Genomic DNA, 24,770 nt, shown 5'->3' with positions numbered 1-24,770 from the left:
CTCACCTTCAGACCAGCCATAACCTGCCCTTCATTTTGCTCTTATAATTTAGTACATAAAAGTGATGATGAGCCCTCTACGGCTGTGACAGTTTAGTAAATTTACCATGCCAAGCAGCAGCACCCACAACCATTCTAGGCCACTCTATACCACTTTTCTCCTATATCTGACACTGTGTGTGCATACCTATGTGCTGCTTTGGGCTGTCTAATTAGTATTACTGAGCAAGATGGCCAATTAACCTGACCATAGCATCTATATTGCTCCATGTTTACAAAGACGCCTGCATGGAGTATTAGTGCCTGTTTGAGAGTAGTGCTACAAGGCACAGCTATTTTGCACTTTCTATGTAATTTTGATGTCTCACTATCAGATATTTAGGTACAAATCAGGTCATGAGAAGACAGAAGAAACCTAGTGCAACCACCAACATTTGCAAAGGGCAAATTGTATCAGTTCTCTGAAGGTGCAAAAAAGCAGGCAAGTTTTAAAAAGCTACCTAAAAGAATGTAAAATGAAGATAAAATGAGGGATTATTGAGAAATAGGTTGCTTTAAATCTTTTACTGTCAATGCCTCTCATTACTATAATGTAGCCTGTAGTACCACCTAGTGACTAAAATGAAGGTTACAGTTTTAAATGTTAGAAATTATGACTAATATGGATGTTGTTGTAGTGTAAGAGTGAAGTTGGAGCTGTGATGGTCCACAAATGATGAAACCTGACAAAAATTACCTTCATTCAAAAACATGTCTAACCCCATCCCAATTTTCCAACTGGTCCAATAAAATATATCACCCTAACAAATCCTGGTCTCACATAATATAGATGGTAAAATACAAATAATTGCTAACTGGACACATCTGCATGAGACATTTACTGCGCAGTTGACTAATTAGCTGTGAAGTAAACATCTTGGCATCTACACATGCACCTTCATTAGGCTGGAATAAACTAATTTACTCCACAGCTGCGCACATGGACACCAGAGAGGCTGGCTGAGATGTGAAGGTGATGCTATTTGGGGGCTGCCTGCTGGCTAGCCCCATCCTGGAGTATTCTTGTGCCCCAGCCAGCCCCTCTGCAGCATACTGAGTTGCGGGGAGCATCCCTGGGCTGGCAGGATGACCCTCCAACCTAGCTCAACATATTGCAACATAATGCACAGGTGCAGACATGCGCTTGGGCAGCAGTAAGTTCTGGAGCTTATTGCAGGGCATTAACAGGCACATGTAGACACACCTGTTGACCTCCACTGTCCCCCTGCTTTACCTGTGACAGGTTAGGGTGCTTTTGGTATCTTTGGGAAACATACCTCATAGTTGTGTTACAGGACTGATTGTGTAGTTTGAGGTATAGGTTAGACAAGGATTTGTTTGGAATAGTTTGGACATGGATGAGCCTGCCTCAGGCAGAGGGTTAAGCTAGACAACCTCTGGAAGTCCCTTCCGGCCCTACTTTCCTATGATCCTGCCAGTGGTACACACATGTTGAAATGAATTATTTTATTAAATTTAATAATATTGCAAAGAAATGGAATCTTTCAACTTTAATGAAACAGAAACCGGTATCAATTGTTAGTATTTTTTATTATTTGAATTACCATCGTGCAGGAGCCCTAGTTATGGCCTAGCAAACTTTTGTGCTAGATGCTGTACAAACACAGACCATTATGTTATTTTAAAATACATTTTGCTTTATTTTAGCTGAGTAATTATATGGAAAGACTGCAACCATCACTTAATAGAATTTAACAGAATGTCAGTACATTACTGCTCACGATTTCTATGATCATTGATACTAACTTTGAGAAAAATGAGGGCGGTTAATATTTAGAAGTGAAGAAGGGAAGGCACATAAACGCTGTCCTCCTTTTGCCTCCTTTCCTCATATCTCTTTATTACTTTTTCTTTTCTCCTACTACGCCTTCACACACAAAGGATTTCCTACCTCTTTTGCTGCAACAACCCTTTACTAGTGACAGAAATGAAGCTCATGCCTTAATGCCCTATCTTCTCTAAATTGCTTCTGGGTCCTGTGAAAATCTACACCCATTTATGCCTATTCTTCCCCTATGTGCCTGCAGGAGGTAGTACCAACAAAACAGAGAAGGGAGAGAGAGAGATATTTTTAGCAACAGGAGAGCAGGTCACAAGGGCTGGGCTGTCCCTTGGAATCCACTCCTGTCAGCAGCCACAGACCTCTGCCTTTCCTTGCACACTGTAATCCTGATTTCCTGTAGCCTAGGGGTTGTATATGTGTGAAAAGTATGAAGGGAGGAAAGGTACACATTATCTGCTATGCATTAGGTCCTAAACCTGTAAGAGCCTACCACCTCCACTGTTTAGAGAAACAGCCAAAAGGGCTGGGCAGTAGGAGTGGGGTATTTCCCAGTTAAGAATAAGCTTGAGCCTGGCTTATCTGCTTATCTCTTCACATCTCACAGGATCCTTCAAAAGATGTGGCAGCACTCTGGTTGAGAATCACTGACATAAATCCTTCACTACTATGACCCTGGACTTTTTTATGTGGGATCTGAGTAAAAGGAAGATAGAACTTCCTGAAATGTGTCCCATAGCTACCCTCTTCATGTTATTAGGTAAAAAAAATGTGGTGATGATTATTAATGATAATGAGATAGAAAAACATAAATCACCCAGCTAGTATTATACGTGGTACCCTGCAAATAGAGTAAGATAAATTTCAAATATTACAACCCAAGACAAGAAAGAGAATATGTGGAATTATTAGTGAGAAAAAGATGGTAGAAAGCTAACAGACAGGACTTTTGTTTTATTTCATCTCTAAATTAAGCTAATGTGGAAGAAGAAAATAAGGTTATGCAAGTAGATTTGTTTTTATGCTCACTTATAAACAAAGCCCTGATAAAATTAGCAGTGTGACCTAAAATACAGTGCTACTACAAAGTCAGAGAGATTGACCAGCCCCTTCAAAGGAATAAGGCACATCTGCTTAAACTCATCAGAAAAACACCAACCTGCACTGGCCGTCCGTCCAGTGCCCGATCAAGTTGGACAGTCAAAAAAGCAGATGCTGTCAATTCATCTTTTGTTGCATGTGTTCCTTGCCTAGGAAGAAACAGAAAGAAACACAGTTGAAGTCCAGTTTCAAAGTAGCCCAAAGTGTATCTTCCAAGCAAAATACCTGGTGCAGCCCTTAAACATGAGTAATTCCACTGGTTTCAGTAGCATTATTCACAAAATCAGAATTTAATAGTATCTATGGAGTGAAGATCAATGTAGTGTGAACAGAACATACCACGTGTAGATGATCTGCCCTTTAGGATAAGTATACAGTATAATATAGCAATCACCACCATAAAATTCTCCGTATGTCTCAGGATCTACAGGGATTCTGCCACTGCTTTCAACACGCCAGATCTAGGAAACCAAAGACAACATTGGAAAATATAAGAACTCATAGGACCAGCCACCAGAGAAATAGTTAAGTGACATCATGTGTTTCCCTCTTGAGCAACCCCTGTTTTCTGTTTGAGATCAGCTTAACTAAGCTGACATCAGAAAATACCAGATGATCTTAAGAGAAGCAGTTTGAAGCATTGTGCAGTGGTGCAGTTTGAAGCATTGTGCATTGAATGGGACCCTGCCAACCAACCAAAAGTGACAGAGTCAATTAACAATATTGTTTCTGTGCCTCAACAGCTTGATCATCACTTGATCTTCAATATCCCGTCTCCACTGATCTCTCTGCAGGTTACACTTGCTTACTACATCTCTCATCTGTTAGCTACCTGATCATATCTTTTATATCCTGTTTTTATCAAAATACCTGGAACTTTGCTATCAGCTATTTCAATCTGCTGTGTCTACTTTTTTTTTTTCCTTAGAGACCTGAAGAAGGGTATAGCAGTACCCAAAAGCTTGTCTATGTCCCTCCCAACTACAAAGCTGGTCCAATAATAGATATCACCTGCAAAAATCCCTGCCTATAACTTATATTAAACCATTAAGTCCTTTCTTTCATCATAGCTCAAGGACAAAACTAGTGAAACATGTCTAAGACCTAAGCTGTGGCTGACTAAAAAAAGTTATTGAATAAGTTGATATCTCAAGCAGTGAGTATTCCACACAAGGAACAAGGAGAATTTTTATCTTGGTCAGCCTACCAGTTAAGCTGGTTCCAAGTATCCTACACTACATCTCTGTTATAGGGGCTGTGATCAAAGGATTTGTATGCCCACATGGATTCCAACAACATAAAAAGGTGCACGACCTCATGAAGTCACCCCTTATTCAAACCTAGAACCTGAGGCAGAGCAGTAGAAGCAACTGCTTCTGTGACAAGCCTCAGAAGCCATGAAGCAGGAGGAGGAAAAATGAATGAAAAAGTGGAAAACGTTACAGTGAATGAAATGCTGGCTTCAGTTACTTCAGTGGGCCAGGATTTTACCCATATACTTTAACTCTCTGGACTGCAAGTAGAGGGAAGGGAGCAATGTTTCTTTTAAATAAGATTCATGTCTAAAGCATTTTTTTAAAATTTGTTAATAAGAACAACCATTCTACTTTTTTATTTGTACTAAGTTACTGATATGGCATTTTCCATGAGCATCAAAACACTCTGCAGAATAATAAACTAACACAGGGATTTATTCACTCCCCCCTCAAATGCTTTTGAGGCATAAAGCTGCTGATTTTAGAAAACAAACAGTAACACCGTACAGTAGTTTAACTCTGCAACAGGAGAGTTGGATTGTAATAAAAAAGACACATTACCTCCACTTTCCCTGAACCATCATCTACCATATTGTGTTGTGCAGCCATTTGTGGAGATTCATGTAACTTGGTAGCATCAAATTCAACCTGTTTAATTTTAGCCACTCTCTCAGTGACATATACCTTCCCAAAGCCAACACTTTGATCTTTATCCTTCCAGTCTCTGAAGAACTGTTTGAAGATTGGAGTTTCACCTCCTTCTGGAAGAACTTGAATCTGAAGTTAAAGAAAAGGGATGAGGGAGGAAAGTCACTATTTTACTAATACAACTGCTTTCAAATTGTGCAGCATAGAGTGAAGCGGAATATTTTTGATAGGTAATTGCTTTACTATTATTGGTTTTGAGAGCCTCTCAAATGAGATGCAACTACTGTGTTCCATGCTCATTTCACCTCTAAGTTAGATTATATTACCTTTATCTGGAGGTAGACAGAATAGTAGCAGATATTAAAAGTAGCACCAATCAATACATCTGCTAACCAAGATCAAGAACTGATGATATCAGGTCTTACCATTGAATATTGGCTACCTATTTACCTCCAAATCTAACTGAAACCCTCACTCATAATTTATAAGGTTCTAAATAAATACAGCCCTAGTTATTTCAGAGTCTTCCTTTTCACTGTAAAAAATCATGAAAGCAGCTACAATATACAGTGGACACAAGGGTTGTTGACCTGGTAAGATCCTGGAAAAGAGAGATCTTAGCAATGGGCCTTCAACCACGGAGCCAAGCTCCTATCAGAGATTAGGTTGGCTTCTTTGAATTCTGATGCACACCCTACTTCCTCGCAAAGGAGTTCCTTAGGAAGGAATGGGCCACATCACATCACTTGGAGTCTGATGCCTGAGACAAGAAGCTTAGGCTAGAGTGTGGAGGGGGTGTTCCATGTATTACCTGAATTTTTTTATTTTGTTAATAAAAGATGAGATATAGAATTGAAGCCAGATACCGAGTGTGTCTACACATGCCCCCATGGTGCAGCTGTTGCTGCACTGTCGTGTATTATTTCCTTTAGGAAGCACTAAATGATGGTGCAGTAACAACTGTTACTGCACCATCCTGGCAGCGCAGTTATTTTTAGCCACTATGTTGCTGTAGCAATTCACTATAGCAAGGAGCTCATTTCTGTGTTGCTGTAGTGTTGTCATCACAGTTTGTGCCTGCTGATGCTATATCACCATAGCACATAGCTATGGTGATGTAGCATCTCATGTAGACATGTCCAGTGAGTGGGAAAGATTGAACAAACTGCCTTACTTTAAATGAGGAATAACAAATGTATATGACTCACAAATTTAAGTATCTGAACTTGTGCAAATGTCTCCAGCCTTTTGGATAACTGTGGGTGCATCTACATGTGTGCTTCAATGAGCATTGGCCTATTTTAATGCACATTAAAGCATCACTAAAAAACCATATGCTTTCCCTAATGTGCACTAAAATAGGCTAATGTGCCCTTTTCTAGTATGTCACAATGGAAGTACTGAATGTACATTACATTAGTAATGTACAATAGCAAAAGCACATCAATGAATGTGTAGACGCACCCTGTGAAAGCCAACACTGGAACATCCTGCATCAGTGCTGCTAGGCATATTTTTTAAATGATTTTGATCTATAAATTGAACAAATCTACTGGCCAAATTAATTACTAGACAATGTGCATATGTAATAATTCATCAGTATTGAAAAGAATCTTTCAGTCTCTCATTGTATTATCTCACAAACATCTCATACCTGAGTGTTGGCAGGGTAATTCATTTGCTGTATAAATTCTTCAGCAGTCTTCATGGCTGTCCTTCTCTCTTGTGGGTTAGCATCTTTGCCTGATTAAAATATATAGACAAGATGACAGAGGGAACCCTACTCTTACCTCAAGCTTATATAATTATAAAACTAAAAAGTGAAAGTAGAACTAGTAAAAAACAAAACAAACAAACACACAAACGAAAAACCAAACACACTCTTACCAGGTAAAACTGCCTATATTTCTTGTATTGATTTAGAAAGCAAATGCAAAATTAGTTGATCACTTGCTTATTTGTTTGCACTGATATTTGGCCATGTCATCTGCTACCACTGGTCTCTATCCATTGCTTCTTGTTCAGCCAGAGGTTTTTAATACCCCTGAAACACTCTGTGGGATTGTACTGTAGACTGGTTCTGTTCTCCACCATGCCACTACTTACCCCAAAGGCCACATCTGAATTTCCTAAGCCATTCTGCTGGAGCCTTAATACAAGAAAGCAGCCTAAGACAACAGACTTGGTGACTAATAAGGGTTATAGTTTATTATATTGGTAGCACAAGATGGCAAAGTGAGGATGCAAGGAACAGTATGTCATGGGCAGACATACAGCCCTCCTAAACATTTCTCTGCTTGAATGATACTTATGCATTCTGCAGATGATTTTTTTTTCTGTCATCAAGTTTGAAATAACTCCCGGATTGACTCCAGAAGATTGACAATTGACTTGATGTGAGATTTGCTACCGCACATAGTAAAATGAAATGCAAGTGCCACAATTAATTTGTTGAGAATTATGTCTTAGTCAGAAAACAGAGAACACTACTCATTAGCTCTAGCTGGAGCTCTAGCTAGCTGTGAGATATTCTAATATTCTTGACTTTTCAGCAGCATGCTATTACAGGGAAAATGTGCTGTCATCAAAGTTCCACTGTTGCAAGCTCTGAAGTTGGCACAGAAGAATGTTTATAAGGGGAAGACAAAAAAAGGGACTGTTAAAATAATGATAAACGTTTGTTTTTAAGTGATTCTCAATATACTACCTTGAGCATGGTTTGCACTCTACATTTGGGTCTGAAGTTTTAGCAGTACTGCATGTGTGAATACAGTATATATTCAGTATTAAGCATCCGGTCTCTGGATTTTGTCTCTGGTTGTAATGATTTGATAAGTGAGCCTCTTCCAAGTTCTTTATACTTTTTCATAAATGCTTTATAGAACTTAAGCTTTGAGCTAATACATGCTATGATATACAAGCAGAATATACCCATGAAATGTAGACTGGAACCAGTCCTTGAAATCCTTTACTTATCTGAGCAACATTTTTTTATCTACTGATGAACCTGAGGAAACACTTCATGTGAGACGGGATTTAAAGGCTACTGTGCATGGACTGTTATTCTCCCATGTGTTTGATGTGTGTTATGTGGGCTTCCCAAGTCCTGGCAGTATAGGATTATGCATCAACTTCCCAAATACCCGAGAAGCAAAGTCATCTCTTACCTTTCCACACAAAGATCTTTCTTGCTGCACCCTGGTCCAAAATGAAACACTCTTCAGACAAAAGCATAGCCCTCGAGAATGGATTTTCCTCTGCAACGACTGATACCTTCATGGACCCGCTTGCATCTGATACCTGATAATGCAGTAATTTCACATTTAAGCAACTGAACCTTTTACTCTCAAATTCATAGATTTTCATATATTTATAGATGCTAGGGGCTGGAAGGGACCTCACGAGATCATCAGGTCCAGCCCCCTGAACTTGGACATGAAAGCAAAGTGTGCATCAAGTTATTTTTAAAGATCTCCAGGGTAGGTGATTGTACCACCTCTGGGGGAAGTCTGATCCAGACCCTAGGCACTCAAATCATGAAGAAGTTTCTCCTTATGTCCAATCCAAAGCTACCTTCAAGCAGTTTGTGTTCATTGTTTCTTATCTTCCCCTGGGGTGCCTTGGTGAACAGATGCTCCCCCAGACCCTGATGTATGCCCCTTATACACTTACAGGCTGCCACCAAGCCTCCTCTAAGTTCTTTTCTCCAGGCTGAACACTAACATGACTTTCAGCTTCTCCTCCTCAGTCTTGCTTGAGATGCATCAGTAGATGCATGCCAATGTTTTACTGGCTTTTCCAGCTATGGCATCTCATTGGAGTCTCATGTTCATTCCTTGGTAAATTATAACCCCAAGGTCTCTTTCAGTTGCAGTGCTGGCAAGTGTAGCACCGCCAAGCCTGTGTGGTGTGAACTACTTCTCCCCAGATGAAGCACTTTTCATTTCTCCATGTTAAAGATAAGTAGGTTTTGATTCTCCCACTTTGCAAGTCTGTCCAGGTCAGCCTGTATCCCCAACCTGTCCTCAAACGTGACTGCACCCCCCCCAAAATTTGGTGTTGTTGGTGAACTTTTCCAGAACACTTTTAACATTTGAATCCAAATAATTGATGAACACATTCAAAAGCACTGGTCTGAGTACTAAACCCTGAGGGCCACCACTGCTCACCTTTTGCCATGTTCACTCAGTGCCATCCATTAATACTCTCTGAGTCCTATCTCGGAGCCAGTTACTAGCCACTGGTTTGTAAAGTAGTTGAGGCCGCATTTTCCCAATTTTAAGTCAAAGGCCTTTCTGAAATCCAAGTATATGATATCAACCTCGTGAATTCTTTCTTTTAGAAATGACTTGATAAAATCTGTGAGTGACTGAAAAGTAGTGACAGCTAAAGGGATTTTTAAAAGTTTGATTCTTTTCACTTTACAGACAACAGAGGGAGCTATGTTATTACTTTTGTGGTTGGTTTCCTTTCTTACAGATAATTTAATAAATCCTTTTTTCCACCTGCTAGTTAAATATTTTGTTCTATGAATGATTCACAGTTAAAAAATAAGTTCTTCCATGCACCCTATAGGCCCTACTGAATTGCTGAGACTCTTGGGCCTCGTCATCTCACAAGCAATTCCTCCTGTAGCCAAAGGCTCATCGTGTCCTGAACTACAGCTTTTGAGCTAACTATAAATGTGTCCAACCCTAAGATTCATAAATAAAATACCTTTACTCATGAACTACTCTCACGTCATAAGAAATAATTACATTAGGTCTGCTCTGCAACCTGGCTATTGATTCACACCCACAGTTATCAAGAGGTGTCATTATTTGCAAGAGCATAAAAAGGAGATGATTTTTAATGGCTTTTAAAATTCATTCCTTTATTGCTGGATTGGCTAGCAACAACTCTATCAATGTGGTTAAATATGCCATTCTTCCACTGATCTTTCCTTTGTATTTGAAATAGTTCAATATTTTTTCTAGGTTATGTGATAACCATACATTGTGAAGGCATGACAGACAGCTGCATGATTCAAACCTAAGTTAACTATCATAATGGGATACAAATTTTAAATTTATATAATGAATCTATGCTGTAGATTTGACTATCATTTTTCATCACTATATTCCAGCACACACAAAACTGAATTAAGAGATGTATTTGCAGGATTTGAAAGCAGACGGACAGAAGAGTTCACAGGATCACCAGAATATTTTATGATAGCTAGCTCATTACTATTTAAATACATGTAGAACACTGCATAAGATTACTTTGTTCATAATTAATATTCATACGTTTTACTAAAATTGTCCACAATCCTGCAAAGATGTGAGTGTGTATTCGCCAAGTGTAAGGTTAAGCATGGACCAGTTTTTACAGGGCTGGAATAATAAATAAGAACTGGATATACATAGTTTTGAGAGAGGGAACACAGCAAGAAATCATGAAGGAATCATTTCAGAACTTTTGGAATAATGCTAAAAATGACTGTTTTCAGTTAGGGGAAGAGTGGAATGCGTTTATAAGTCCAACTTTGGTCAGCATTGAATTCTGGACTCTTTCTATCCCCATAGAAGTTTAAAGGAGACAAGAGATTCTAGATTTCAGTGCTGAATAGACCTGGTCTTATAAATACATTTCACTCTTCACACAACTGAAAACAATCATTTTTATCATTATTCCAGAAGTTCTGAAACTTCATAACTTTTCAAGCCTCACCCTTTCCCCTCCTCCAAATAAACCAAAATAATTATAGGTGTCTAATTAAGTGGCCAAATAAAGAAAAGAAATCAAAGACAAAACTATTAATGAAGAGGGATATTTAATCTTTAAATATTTTTGTGACATTGAAAAAAATATTAAAAATTTCCATTAAACAACAATTTACAGAATTCATTTATTCATAGTCAAAAAAGCCCATTTTTCTTGTCCAAAAAAAGTTTTGAAAGAAAAATGTTGATTAACTCTATCACTGATTGCTATGACATATACGAAGAGTGATGGCTCTCTATTAGTTAGTCCCACATGATTTGTTGTAAAATGTATTCAGTAAATATCCCTATATTTTGAATAACTTATTCAAAATGTTGTTACAACAATTCACTCATCTTACAGACTGAAATATTCTTAAAGCTCAATTTGAGAATATTTGGAAAGAGGAGACAATTGCATATTTTCCAAATACTCCCCAAAATTTTCCAGAAAAAACACTCTTCTTCTAATCCTTACACTTGGGAAAGGAAGTATATTTGTAGACTTTTACATAGGTTATATAACATAATAAACTCTAGAAGAATACCATGCTTTAAGCAAAAACAGTATCTAAGAGAGGATATTAGGTGACAACACAGGGAGCTGTCCTGATATCTTTGCAATTGTTTTGGTTTCTTTTCTTGCAACTAACTTAATAAATCCTTTTTTCCTACCTGCTAGTCAAATATTTTATTCTATGAATGATTCAGAGTTAAAAAATAAGTAAATTCTTCCATAGGCTGCATAGATCCTACTGAATTGCTGAGACTCTTGGGCCTCATCACCTCCTCCTTCAAGCATCTTTGAAGTTAATGGCAAATCCCCATTGATTTAAATGGAGCCACAATTTCACCCTAACTCCTTCTCCCTGTTGGTAATTATTCTGCATTTTTATCGGCTTAACATTAAGCCAGTTACCTTCAATTCCTATGGGGAAGGAACAGCAAAGCAAATAGCATCACACTCAAACTTTTCAGGATTTTCATTGGTAAATACCAAGTACATCTTAAATTGTGTTAGAGTAACTAAATCATGACAAAGCCATGCTCTTGATTTGAAAATATTTCACAAAACCTAATTTAAAAGTTATTAACCATTCCACCCATGTCTTGTAGTTCATAAACCATAATAGAAACATGTTATAAAAGTCTCCCAAGTGATGCAATATCCTGGCTCTGGGCCATAGTTTTGCTAAAAAAAAAAAAAGTTCTGAGCCAAACAATGTAAAAAAAATATGGCTGTACTGAATTCAACTGAGTTCTAGTGATTAACACCTTATGAAGCTCTGGCTCACTGAGTTCAAATTGACACAATTGGGATTCAGGGCCTAAAACCAGAATGTAGCAGATTTAAAGATACTGCATATATGACTGTTGTTATTTCAAGTGTATCTAGCTGCAAAAGTGGGAAAATTAATTGCTTACCATATACAGTTTAGCAATTCTTCTGTTCATAATATCAGCTGTCTCATCTCCATCTTCATCACCCTCAGGAAGAGATGGTTTGGCCCCCAGAACCTGTATACCAAAGGAACATGAATTTTTGCAGAGGCAACACAGACTCCTTTGGTAAGGATATTTACGTATTTTAATGCTTTGAGTCTTGGTAAACTCTGTACATAACTATGAACAATCAAATATACCACCCATGCGCTGACTAGCCTGTTGGCAAATATACAGGTATGTTTTCAGCAGCAGTATCAGTATGGTATGTCACTTATCTACAGACAGTCTTTCCCCATGTGTCAAGTCCTGTAGGTAAGCTAAGAAGGTAATTTGTTCAGAGAGAGAAAGATTGTGGAACAAGTAAGAAACAACTTATTTTTCCCCACATTTTCACTGCTCTCTGTGATTAGGGACAGGAATTGCACATAAGCAATCAAAGACAAAAGTGACTGGAAATCAGTTTACACCCGTAACAGAACAGAAGTGCAGCACACACAGACTAGTTTCAAAATGGCCAAAGCTGGTTTAAGATAAACCTGGATGGATGTAGTATCGGATTTAACTGATTTAGGTTGAACCAGTCTATCAAACTTCTGTCCCAGATCCCCTCCCAACTTTAAGTTACCTGCAGTCCTCCAGCATCCCAAAATGCTTTGTGCCTCCCCCCACAAACTCCCTCGTTCCATGGAGCTTCACTAGAACTCAACTGAGCATGGCTGCTTTGAGCCGTCAGCCAGAGATAGGAAGCGGGGGGGCAAAGGGAGCACACATAGCTCAGGAATTTTCTATTTTTATACAACAGCCCCAGTGCTCAGCAAAAGGAAGGACTGGGCTCCTTATAAGTCCAGGGAATGGCAAGCACCTGGCAACAGGCACCCAGTACAATTTCCTGCACTAAAGCTGGGCCATTTGCTAGAGCTCCAAGGGCTGGATCATTTAAAATTCTAATTTTGTGCTCCAAAGTACCTTCAGGCCTTCCCTGCATGGTATCGTCTACAAATTTAGTGTACTCTTTATTGCTTGACCCAAAGCATTAATAAAAATATTGATGTATACTGGAACCACGGCCATCCCTCACAAAATTCCACTTGTTACATTCTTTTAGTTTGATTGAAAACTAGTGATTACTGCTCTTTCAGGACAGTTTTCCAATCAGCTGTGCATCATCTGAGAGTCATTTCCTTTAGCTTATATGTCCCCAGTTTGCTTATAAATCTGTGAACCAATGACAAAAGCCTCACTGAAGTCATGACATAGCACATCTACTTCTTCCTCCCTACCCATAGTGCCTGTTACTCTGTCAAAGAAGGAAATTAGGTTGGTTTCACGTGATTTATGCATAACACATCTATGTTGACTATTTCTTATCACCTTGAAGTTACATTGACTAAACTGTATTTCTCAGCATTCTCCTCCTTTCTCTTTTTCCCCCCATTTTTAAAGGGAGGCTTGACCTTCTTCATCTGTCTGGAACCCCCACTCATTCTCAAAGATATCTGCCAACAGTTCTGAGATTACTTCAAATTTACTCAAAGGTAAATTTCTTCAGTCCCGATCAATTTGAAAAAAATTACCAAATACATCCTGTCTCTGACCTGTTCTTTCCCTTTCCTAGTCTAAGTTCTTATCTCTTTATTGCTATTGTGTTAGTTATCCAATATCCTTTAAATTTTGTGGTGAAGACTGGCAGAAAAAAATAAATATGTAGGCTCCATAGTGTTATCCATTTTATCTATATTAGTTTTCCATCTTCACAGGGCTACTAACCAGTGTGGCTGCTTGCAGATATTAATCACCCCCCCACAAAAAACCCCCCCAAAAAATCACACTTTACTGGAAGTTCTTTACTGCAACCTGGATCCATGTCATCTGTATAGATCAGGTGCTTTAGTGGGGCTTTTTAGTGCTTTTAACTAAGCCATATCAATCAGCTATTCGATAAAGGCACCAAAAAAGCTCCACTAAAGTACCCAATCTATACTGATACTGGGTGAGCCCGGCCCCACTAACACACTGCCCAGTGCGGATTAAGATTTATTGGAGGCCCCCCACCAGGTGAGGGCAGGTTGCCTCTCCCTAACCAGGGGGCTGTGGCTGGATCCGCCCAGCCTCCTTGGTACATCTGGGGTGAGCCAGGGGGCACAAGTACCACTGAGGTGAAAATGGCCTCGGCCCTGGCCCAACTCAGCCCCTCTGCACAGTAGGTGTCACACAGCTGGGGCTGTGGTCCAGCACTGCTGCAGGCTGGGGATGAAGCCAGGGTCAGGGCACAGGCTCCAGGTTGCCCACCTATCCTCTGTCAGCCTCAGCAGGGTGGGCTAAGAGCTGCCATCCCATCCTGTCCCAGAGATGCTGGAGCTGGTGGCCACTCAGACAGCTGCAGATGGTCCTGGGAAGCTGCCACCACTCACAGGGAACTCTGCACCCACCCCTAGCCCTGGCTTGGCCAGAGGGGAGGAGGTGCACACTGCCCACCCTGGATGACTACAGTCAGGATGTCCACCTGATTGGTGGGGGCCTCTGGGCCCAGGCCCCACACATTAATCTGCCTCTAACACTCCCTCTTCTTGGCATGTGCTGGGCTCAGAACGGGGGCATGTGGAATTTAAGTAAACCGTCATTTTTTTTTTGTTTTTTTTTAACGTCTACAAGCAGCCCTTATGTACTAAATAAATAGATAGTAAGCATACTCCAAAAGGCCCTACTTTTGGAGACTATCAGATAAATATTTGTTATGTGGCTCAAAGTAATGCCACTCCAGGGCAGGATTATCTCTGATCTATGAAACCCAGCTTATGTTGCACTTAGGTGTAGCCACTCTAGGCTATACTCTAGTGTAAACACCCAACCCAACCCACACCCCGGCTAGCCTGATTCAGGCTCATTGTCCTCCTGCCACCACTCTTCCCACCTACTTGTAGCTCCTGCATTATCTGCCCCAGAGGAGCAGGCAGGGAAGGGTTAACCTGGCTGCCCAGCCCCACTTGTGCTGCTCTTTGGTGGGCTCAATATTTGATTCAATATCTATGTAATCAAGCATATGGATAGTCAAATTTTAAAAAAAGCTTCTTGTTGACATAATCTCAGGCTAAATGACTGTCAATATTTGATAATAGGGAAGCTGCACTAAGAATTCAGTTACAAAATGTTTGGACAAAAAATATCATAAATATTTAATAAAAGTCATCAGCCATCTGTGAAGTTTCTGACTTGGCAACACAAAATGATGCAAAGCCTTGGTGGATGCAACTGAACCAAGTTAACTTCAAGTATTTAATTTCTAACTCGCTGAAAACACAGAAACAGGTGAGTTGTTCCCATGTGCTCTTTAATAGCTAGAAGTCAGCACTACTTGGATTATGGCTGCAAATGTAAAGGCAGTTAAAATAAGTGGGCATACATTTTCTGAGTAGTGTGTTACAACACAGATGAATGACTTATGAAAGCCAGTGTATAGCAACATCTCCATGAACTGCTTTGAATATGTTCCCCTTCCTATGCTTTCATACTAAACTGCAGGCTTCAAAGCTGAAGAGCCTGTGATGGGTTATGACCTTTGGGTTAGTGACAAGAGGTGAGACAGCAGACATGTTTCTTTACGTAAGCAGACAAGGTGCATATCTGAGGCTGTATAAAACTGAAATATCTTTGAAGGTCTAGACCAGTGCTTCTCAATCTTTTCGTATCCGAGGCACCCCTCCAAAAATGCCAACTCAACTCTTCATTTTAACCTGGTTTTTTTTTAATATGTAAACATAATAGAGGAATTCTTCTGTTGCAAAGAACTCAGAAAGACCATAACAGAACAGATTGTTTTTTAATGCAATGAATTCCTATTTTAATTTTCTGGGTTCATCTTGTGCAACAGTGAGTGGCACCCCATAGCACACCTAAAGTCTCAGAACACTCCAGGTTGAGAATCACGATATGAACAATGAAGGGCTACTGTAAGATCTTCTCCCACTCATGTTAATACTTCTCTTTTGATTCATAGGGCATGTGCAGTACTGTCAACAGACCTCTTTACATACAAACCCAACTGTGCTAAAGATGCAACAGCGACAGATATTTGTTTGTGCATGATTACCACACAGTTTCATCCAACCATATAGATGGGAACTATTTTTGCCTCCAAAATCTTGCTTTAGTTTTGCTACTGGTAGTGGCATTGAGGCTAAAGGGGGGCTATGATATGCTGTCATAGCCTCCTGGAGATGTGGCATTTTCACTGACGCTTGTTAGGATAAGACTTCCCCAGACAAGAGCACCCCCCAAGGACCAAATGGGATCGATCATTGGGTGTAGCTGCCGTGGACTGTCGATAGGCAAACTCACAACAAGCTGGAATTACAGTGAGACATACCCGAGTCTTACAAGTAGCAATGTTTTTCTGGTTATATCTTTTAGATGGGGGTGGGGTGGATATTTCACAAACTTATAGGCCCCAAATACCCTTTCTCCAGTCTGGGAAAACAGCAGCTATAACTTCTGCTAAATACTAGGTAGAACAATTATGTTTAATCCCATCATATACATGTGAAAATGGTCACTTGAACAGGAAGAGGGGAGGAACCCAGGGACACAGAAGTTATAAGAGTGACATAGGCTTTGACAGCATTTAAACAGGAAGGTAACATCTCTTCAGAGTGACCTTACAACAGTACCTGACACACAGGTATTCAGAAAGGCCAATCCAGGTATGAAAAAATGCAATGGAATTGGGATAGCAGTAGAAACTATGCTGTGTTCAAAACAGATTGAAGTAACATTATATGCCATTTACAAGAAGTACGTTGTTATTGGGATGCAAAAAAGTTTATGCTGAAAAAATTCAGTTATTCTCTTTCCCCATGAAGGAATGAGAACCTGTCCAATTCTTTATGAATATAAGGTAGGGTAGTGATGCACCTTATAGACCAACTGAATCAGAGCCTTTGTGAGCATGAGTTTACTTCACCAGACACATCTTGCTCATGAAAACTTATGCGTCTCTGATTCAGCTGGTCTATAACATCTCTATGCTGCCCTATACAAGGAAAAAAACAACAGAAAAGGGGGCGAAGACTTTAGATGGGAGAAGGGAAGAAGGGTGGATGCCATTCCCTTCATGGGGAAAGGAGTAACTATAGTTTTTTAGCATAAGCTGTTTTTTATCCACATAAAAACATCCCTTGTGCAAACTGCATATTATGTGACATAAATTTGTTTTGAAAGCAGCATAGTTTCCACTGCCATCCTAAAGTAAGCCACTATCCTTGAAGTAAGCCATGGTTTCATCTCTCATTTAGTCAGTCAGTGGAGGTGCATCTCTAGCCGGCCTTCTCCCTGACTTCAGACTAACACACCTAACTACTAGGCTTTTGCGAAGCGGCTAGTATTTGCTTCTGATTCAGACGATTCGGGGGACAGTGATTTGATTCAGTGATTCGAATCCATGTTCCGAATTGATTTGGCCAAATCACACAAACCCATCCCCAGCCCACTCTAACAAGTCCGGCAATGGCTGCGCTGCCCACCCCAGCCCCCAGCACTTTGGAAAAAAAAAAAAAACCCAACTCACCAGGTGCTGCTGGGCAGGGGGTGATCCCCACTGTCCCCCGCCTCCCCCCCCGTCCCAGCTCTGGCCCTTTAAGAAAAAAAAAAACCAGGATAACCTCAGGCCTCGCTGCTCCTGCCCAGTGGGGGATGATCCCTGCTGCCCCCCACCACATGGGGGGCTCTTGCAGAGCCCCTCGAAGCGCCAAGGCTGCTGCAGAAGTGGTGAGTCCTGGGGTTTTTTTCAAAAAAACCACTCTCTCCCCTACCTCCTACTTATCAGCTCTGAGTCCAGTTGCAGCAGGCAGGGACTGTCCGGATCAAAGCTCTCTGAATCTTTTCCAAAGATTCAGAGAGCTTCAAATCGATTTGGACCTTTAATTGGTCCCCTGATTCGATTTGGATTTGGAGATTTGGCCACCGAATCAGGCCAAATCTTTTCTGAATTGAATCAGCATCCGAAGCTTTGCTCCACCCTACTAACTAGCCCTACTGACTCTCCCTGTTACTGGTATAAATTATGCTAGTATAAAGTTATAATGGTATAAATGGTCACTTGAACAGGAAGAGGGGAGGAACCCAGGGACACAGAAGTTATAAGAGTGACATAGGCTTTGACAGCATTTAAACAGGAAGGTAACAGCTCTTCAGAGTGACCTTACAACAGTACCTGACACACAGTTGTACCAGTATAAATATTTTGGTAAAATATGTTACAAAATATTTTAGTAATATTTTCACTAAAATAGTTGTACTTTTATAAAATCTGTGCGTAAGTGCAGACTTAAAACAACCATAAAATGTTTATACTGGGTCTTCAAGGCTTGATAAATCATGTTTACCTCAGGCTAACAGGAACCATTTTCAACTTATGCACAAACCCAGTTCCCTAACAAATTAAAATCTAGTGTTGACAATAGCATACAACACATGTCCTGTCTCCTTTATTGCTTCTCTGAACTGCAAATGACAACAAAAGTCCTTTGGCACAGCCAGCTGGCTAGAATTAATTTAGGATGAGTGACAATTTTATCAATAAGATTGTGAAGTTTTTATTAAAACTTTTGTATGACAGAGATAACAGGTTAGCAGGAATTTGATTGTATAATTAAATTAGCCTATGCTTAGTTAGATTGCTATTCCTCACGCTGCTTCGTTTTCTTCTCGGCGTGGGTCCTCAAATGGAAAACTACTCATCACTGAGGTTATTATAGCAGCGGCAGAGAAAGGTTTAGCTAAAGGATACTGATTTCTCAGCAGAGAGCCCTAATGAAATAATTTAAGTTAATGGTGAGTTCTAGTGAAACAGAATGGTATGGCTCTTGGTTATCTTGGCTTCATAATGGAATTTATGGCAGGGCAGCTAGCAATGTAAGACCTGTGTCACAGATCTGGTCAAGCTTCATCTGACCAGATGCTCACCAGTGTGACATCCTAAACCACTGGGCCTGATCTTCCTTAGATTCTTTCAGAATCTGAACAGTCACTATCTTTGAATTGGCATTTCTAGGTAGACTCTTAGGGTGCAGATAGATCCTTCCCAGAGCTCAACCCCATGCATGCTACCCTGGGTCCTGTGCTAATCTGTCAGACTCCTTACGTGTAGGGTGACAGTATTTCAATATTGTCAAATGGTATGTGCCACTCTCTGCCATGTTCACTGTATCTGAACAAGTTGGTGAGTGCTGTGGGGAGTGAAATGAACTACAGTGCATCAGAGCAGCCCCCCTGCTTATGTACAGGCACCAAAAGAGCTGGGATTTGCACAAGCTTTATGAACCATTTTTCTTTACTCAACAGGAGAGGAAATACACAAATAATATATAAATAAATTATAAATAAAAAAAATCATTAATTCATTCCGCTGCCACTCTGAAGTGTTCTTTGGGCCACATTCAGCTGCTCTAGTGTCCTGTGCAGATCATGGTTTGATAACTGAGGCATGGTATTTTTTCAGTTCAGTTCACCTTCTCTGACCCTAGTCAATCAGGCTGTCAAGCCAACACTTCACTCTCCATTCTCCCACTGTAAAATCATGTTTACGTCATATTCTGCCCACAGTTTTCTCTATGAATACCTATGTATCTTTTGGATTGCTTATTTTTTCTGGTAATTTTACCCTACCTAAGATTCAGCTACCTGCAGAGATATTTCAAGCAAACTAGTTCTTTGCTCAGACAATCTCTTTAGCATATCCACTGCATTGCCCAGGTAGATGTATTCAAATGTCAGTAAATAACAATAATCTCAATAGATTGCTCACCCACCCTAGACATAGCTACCACACACACATGCACATACAGACACACAGATTTTCTTTCTCTCCTTCCCCACCTCTCTCTCTTTATCTTGATCATTTACTCCCCACACCCAGCAAGAGTTTTCAGAAAAAAGTAAATTTGGTACAGTCAGGTAACAAGCAGCTCAAGATGCAACCAGTAAACCGAATCACAGAATATTTTTTAAATAAAATGCAGACATGCTCCAGGTTCTCAACAATCTGATCTTGCAAAACTCCCAAGCAGCCCCAAGGATTGGGCCCCCTAATTAGAGTATGGGTCATTAACAAGACAACTACTATTCTACGGAGCTTAATAGACCTTTACTTATCTTGCTGACACACAAAAGGAAATGTGATCTCCCTGAAAATACTTGAAGATTGGCTCAGGAATTGCATCCTGGATTCCTTTACTGTGAATGGGATGGAGTAGAAGCCACCTGCATCATTCTGAAGACAGGAGAGGAACCACTGAATCCAAGGGGGTTGCCCTGAAGACAACAAGGTCTGTGGATGGTGGGGTTTAGCATTTGGAAAAATGCTGGATGTCAATGACTTTGTCGATCAAGACACAGTTTGAGGTTTTAATTAAATTTTGAATTTGTTTTGATTTTTGTGGATTCTTAGTAGGAGAGGCGTGTTTTGTTTTGTTTTTGTTTTTCACAGCTATTTTGTGCAACTCAACCTTGTACAAGTGGTATTGTTTGTGGTTAGCTGCCCTGCTGTTGGGTGCCATCTGCACACCTGTATCCTGTGGCAAATTAAAGATAATCCATAGTAGTTTACCCCTCAGTGAAAGGTCCTGCAATTTAGGAGAGGGGGTACAACCAAGGCAGTTAACATGAGGTACATGATAAGGCCTTTCAAGAATCTGCACCCTCATTTACCTCGTATATGGTAATTTCTGGTGCGTGTTCAAGCCCTTAGCCATCCTCGGTGTCTTTGTGTAGGCAAGCCCACAGTGTGCATCTACCACCATTCTAGATGGTGCAAATTACAAGGCTTTCTGTAACAAAGCCAAACCAAAAAAATAAAATAAAATAAAAGGTGAGAGTTATAGAAGAGGGAAGAGGAGGAAAAAAAATAAAAGGAGCAAGGTTACATGCATAAATGCCAGGAACAAGAACCTTGAACAAATACATCTTCACAAAACAGATAAATCTAACAATAGAGGTTTTACATCTTGAAATGCAGGCAGTGGATCCTAACAAAGTAGATATTGATTTAATGGGAACACAAAGATTATGGGGCATTGAGAAGCTGACTGGACCAATGAGTTGAACAAAAGGACACCTAAACAAGGAAGTGTGAACTGCATGAAAGAATGGGTCAGGTGAAAGTTAATTAAGGCAGTCCACAGCAACAGAACCAGTTTTGTAGAGTTGAACTTGTTAACTTTAGTACTCTGTGTTTCTCCTTACTACTGCTAATTTGGGCTAGGTTTCTGGACTGAAACTGAGCTATTTGTTATGGCTGTGATCCAAAGTGTCCTATCTCAGAAAACTCAAAGATCTATCACTACATACAAAAATCAAGATAAAGAGAAAAAAAGGCAGCTCTGCTCTGTCACATGGGTTAGTTCAAGTTGGCAGGAAGTTATATCTGCCACATGGGTTTGATAATATTTTTCTGCTCTATATATTTTGAAAAACTGCGGGATTAGTCATCTGTTATTTATTTTCTCACTTGACTCAATGATATTGGAATTACAAACTACTTAATGTCATGGTTTTGATGCCCTCCTGATTCACACAGGTCTAGTTCCACTGAGAGGCACTCATGCATACTGATGAGAACAAATCTTAATGCAAAAGATTTACTTTGAATTACAAAAACTCTGTAGACTCACCTGCACTTAGCAGTTTATTTATTCATTAACTGAGAGGCATGCTACAGAGTACATACTTCTACAATAAACATTGCCCAAGTTCAATTCCAGGGTTTTGCATTAAGATAAAATCTCATTACAGCAAATAATCATTTACTACTAGCTCTTAACACAAGTAGTGAGGGATTAAGAACTCTACCCCTTCCTTGTATGGCCACAATAAAAGCACCCAAATTATAGCTCTGGGGAGATGGAAGCAACTATGGAGAAATGACTCGAACAAAGATGAGTTATCATACCCCCACCATACTCTCATTATGGACAGGGGAACTAAGAAAGGGTACACATAGGTCAGAATTCCTTCTATGAGCTCCTTCTAGGACAGCAAAGAACTTCCTGAATGCAGCATTCCCCAATTGCCTAGTCAAAACTATTAGTAACTCATTTGATTTCCATGAGTAAGATCTTACTACTAGAGGTGCACTGATGCATTGGTCCAAGATCGGACTGGTACCAGTATAAAGAAAATTGGCTGCATCGGAAATTGGCTTGATGCAGAATAATTTGTGCGTGCACAGCCACAGCGCAACACTCAGACAGTGAGAAGCAGAGCCCTGCAGCATGGAGAGCTACCTCCAACTGGTGAGTCCATTGTAGTGGAAGGAGAGGTGGGGAGGGAAGGGAAGTACAGGGCCAGATCAACACCAGCCCCACTGTGTTGAGGGAGGGGCAGGGGTAAGTGCTGCCCGGGTGGGGTGGATGCGGGATGGAGCCACGGCTCGTTGGGGAGGGGGCAGCTTGCACCACTGTAGCTACTCCAGGGGGGAGGGGTAGGTGTCCCCAGATCTTCATGGGGCGGGGCGGGCAGGTAGGCGGCAGCTGCAGGCTGGAACCGGGGCTGCACCGCGCTCTTCTCACTGGTGGCTAGACTCAGGGCAAGGCTGCAGAGGGGGCTGCAGCCATCCCAAACTTTGCCATAGCTCCCTCCCAGTGCCATTGCCCCTACACACCTTGTGCAGCTCCAGATCTTCCTAGCATGTGGGGTGAGGAAGGGGTTGAGTTGGGAAAAGCTAGGGCTGTGTCAGGCATGCAGCAGCAGCACTGGGAGGGAGCTATGGCTAAATCTGGGGTGACTGCAGCCCCCTCCATAGCCCCCCTCCAAACCCAACTGAACTCCAACTAGCTTTGAGCATCAAGGACAATAAAAAGTTCTTTTTCAGATATGTGGGGAGCCGGAGGAAAAAAAGGGCCCCTGCTGAGGAGAGCCCAAGTCCAGCCCACCCGCCCTGCCTGTGCAGGTACAAGGGCACCCCCCGCTCCATGCCCTCCTGAGGTGAGCACAGCGCTGGGAGCCACCCTCCCCCACCCCGACAAGCCACAGCTCTGTCCTGCACCCCGCCCAACCCCAGTTGGGCAGCACCTACTTCTGTCTCATCCGTCACTGTGGGGGGAGGGTTGAGCTGCTCACTGTCATGCCCCCTCCCTGCCCCCTCCCCTTCTATCACAATGGACTTACCAGCTGGAGGCAGCTCTCCATGCTGTATTGGGAATCGGATTGGTATCGGCCGATATGTCCCCTGAAAAACTGGATATCGGTATCAACCCCAAAAATCTTTATTGGTGCACCCCTAGTTACTACGCCTTTCATGACAATCACTTGAAAACCCTGTAGGCTCAGCCCCAAATTAAAACCAATGTGTGGCTGCATCATAGAAGTAGTTCTAAAGGGGAAAAGAGATAGTAATACTCTCTCTGTACCCCTCTTAGCAGCCAGCTGGGTAGGGAGGCCAAGACTCCTCTTGTTTCTCCTTACATTACTTTTGGATGCAGCCTAAAAAAAAAAAAGAGTAAAGGGAGTCTGGCAGGAGCTTACTTTGGGCCTGAGCTATTGTGTACTGTGAAAATGGATGGTCCTAAAACTGCACAAGGTTGAAGAATCAAAGCTAACAGAAGAGAGTAAGATATTTTTTCTCCCCCAATCTCCTCCAAATTATCAGTAGCTATTATTTGCCAGAGAGCACTCCCCCAAGTGTAACCACTGGCTCTGTTGTCACTGACTCCTTTAATTTAACAGCCTTTAATTCCTTAACTCCTTTAACAGCCACTGGTGAGGATATTTGAGAACTTGTGGTGCTCAGGGTAAGTACGTGAAGATTGGAAGAGGGCCAATGTGGTACCCATCTTCAAGCAAGGGAGGAAAGAGGACATGGGAAACTATAGTTTGACCTCAATCCCCAGGAAGATTTTGGAAAAAAAATTATCAAAAAAAAAAATCATTCTTGACAGGCTAACAAAAGGCAACATTCTGAGAGATAGCCAGCACGGGTTTGTTGTGGGTAGATCTTGCTTGACCAATCCCATTTCCTTCTATGACCAGGTGATGCATCACCTGGACAAAAGGGAAGAGGTTGATGACATATATTTGGACTTTAAAAAAGCCTTTGACCTGATGTCCCATGATGTCCTCATGGAAAAGTTGGGCAACTGTGGCCTCGACTACTCCATAGTCTGATGGCTGGAGAACTGGCTCCAAGGTTGGACCCAGAGAGTGGTAGTTGACAAAACCAAATCAATGTGGCACTCGGTGACAAGTGGTGTCCCCCAAGCCTCCATTCTTGGACCTTTACTCTTTAATGTTTTTTATAAATGATCTGGACACTGGTGTCAAAAGTAGACTGCCCAAGTTCGCTGATGACACTAAACTTTGGAGAAGAGTGTCCACACTTGAGGATAGGCTGGTGATCCAGGCCAACCTCAATAGGCTTGCAAGGTGGGTGGATAAAAACCTGATGGCATTCAATATGGAGAAGTGCAAGGTGCTCCACCTTGGGAATAAAAACCTCCATCACACTTCTAGGCTCGGCAATGCTACACTCACTAGCACCATGACCGAAAGAGACTTGGGGGTTATTTCATAGACATTAGCGCTGGAAGGGACCTCGGAAGACCATTGAGTCCAGCCCCCCGCCCAAAGGCAGGAAGTCAGTTGGGGTCATAGGTTCCCAGCAAGATAAGCATCCAATTTGCTCTTGAAGGTGTTCAACGTAGGTGCTTGAACCCCCTCCAATGGCAGGCTATTCCAGACCTTGGGGGCT

General features: G+C 41.2%; 1 protein-coding gene across 1 annotated transcript in view; it reads right to left on the bottom strand.

Annotated features, from left to right (window-relative positions):
• Window positions 1–24,770, bottom strand: part of SCIN (scinderin) — a 91,923-nt gene that overhangs the window by 11,268 nt on the left and 55,885 nt on the right. The window contains exons 5-10 of the mRNA XM_019533967.1: window positions 12,014–12,106; window positions 8,012–8,144; window positions 6,499–6,587; window positions 4,758–4,973; window positions 3,280–3,401; window positions 2,999–3,089 (exon numbers count right to left, since the gene is read on the bottom strand). Of these exons, the coding sequence (XP_019389512.1) occupies window positions 2,999–3,089; window positions 3,280–3,401; window positions 4,758–4,973; window positions 6,499–6,587; window positions 8,012–8,144; window positions 12,014–12,106 (744 nt within the window). The remainder of the gene's footprint in view (window positions 1–2,998; window positions 3,090–3,279; window positions 3,402–4,757; window positions 4,974–6,498; window positions 6,588–8,011; window positions 8,145–12,013; window positions 12,107–24,770) is intronic.

Source organism: Crocodylus porosus, unplaced genomic scaffold (assembly GCF_001723895.1).
Source record: "Crocodylus porosus isolate Cpor-Errol unplaced genomic scaffold, CroPor_comp1, whole genome shotgun sequence".
Taxonomy (NCBI): Eukaryota; Metazoa; Chordata; order Crocodylia; family Crocodylidae; genus Crocodylus; species Crocodylus porosus.
This window is presented reverse-complemented; position numbering and strand designations above follow the sequence as displayed.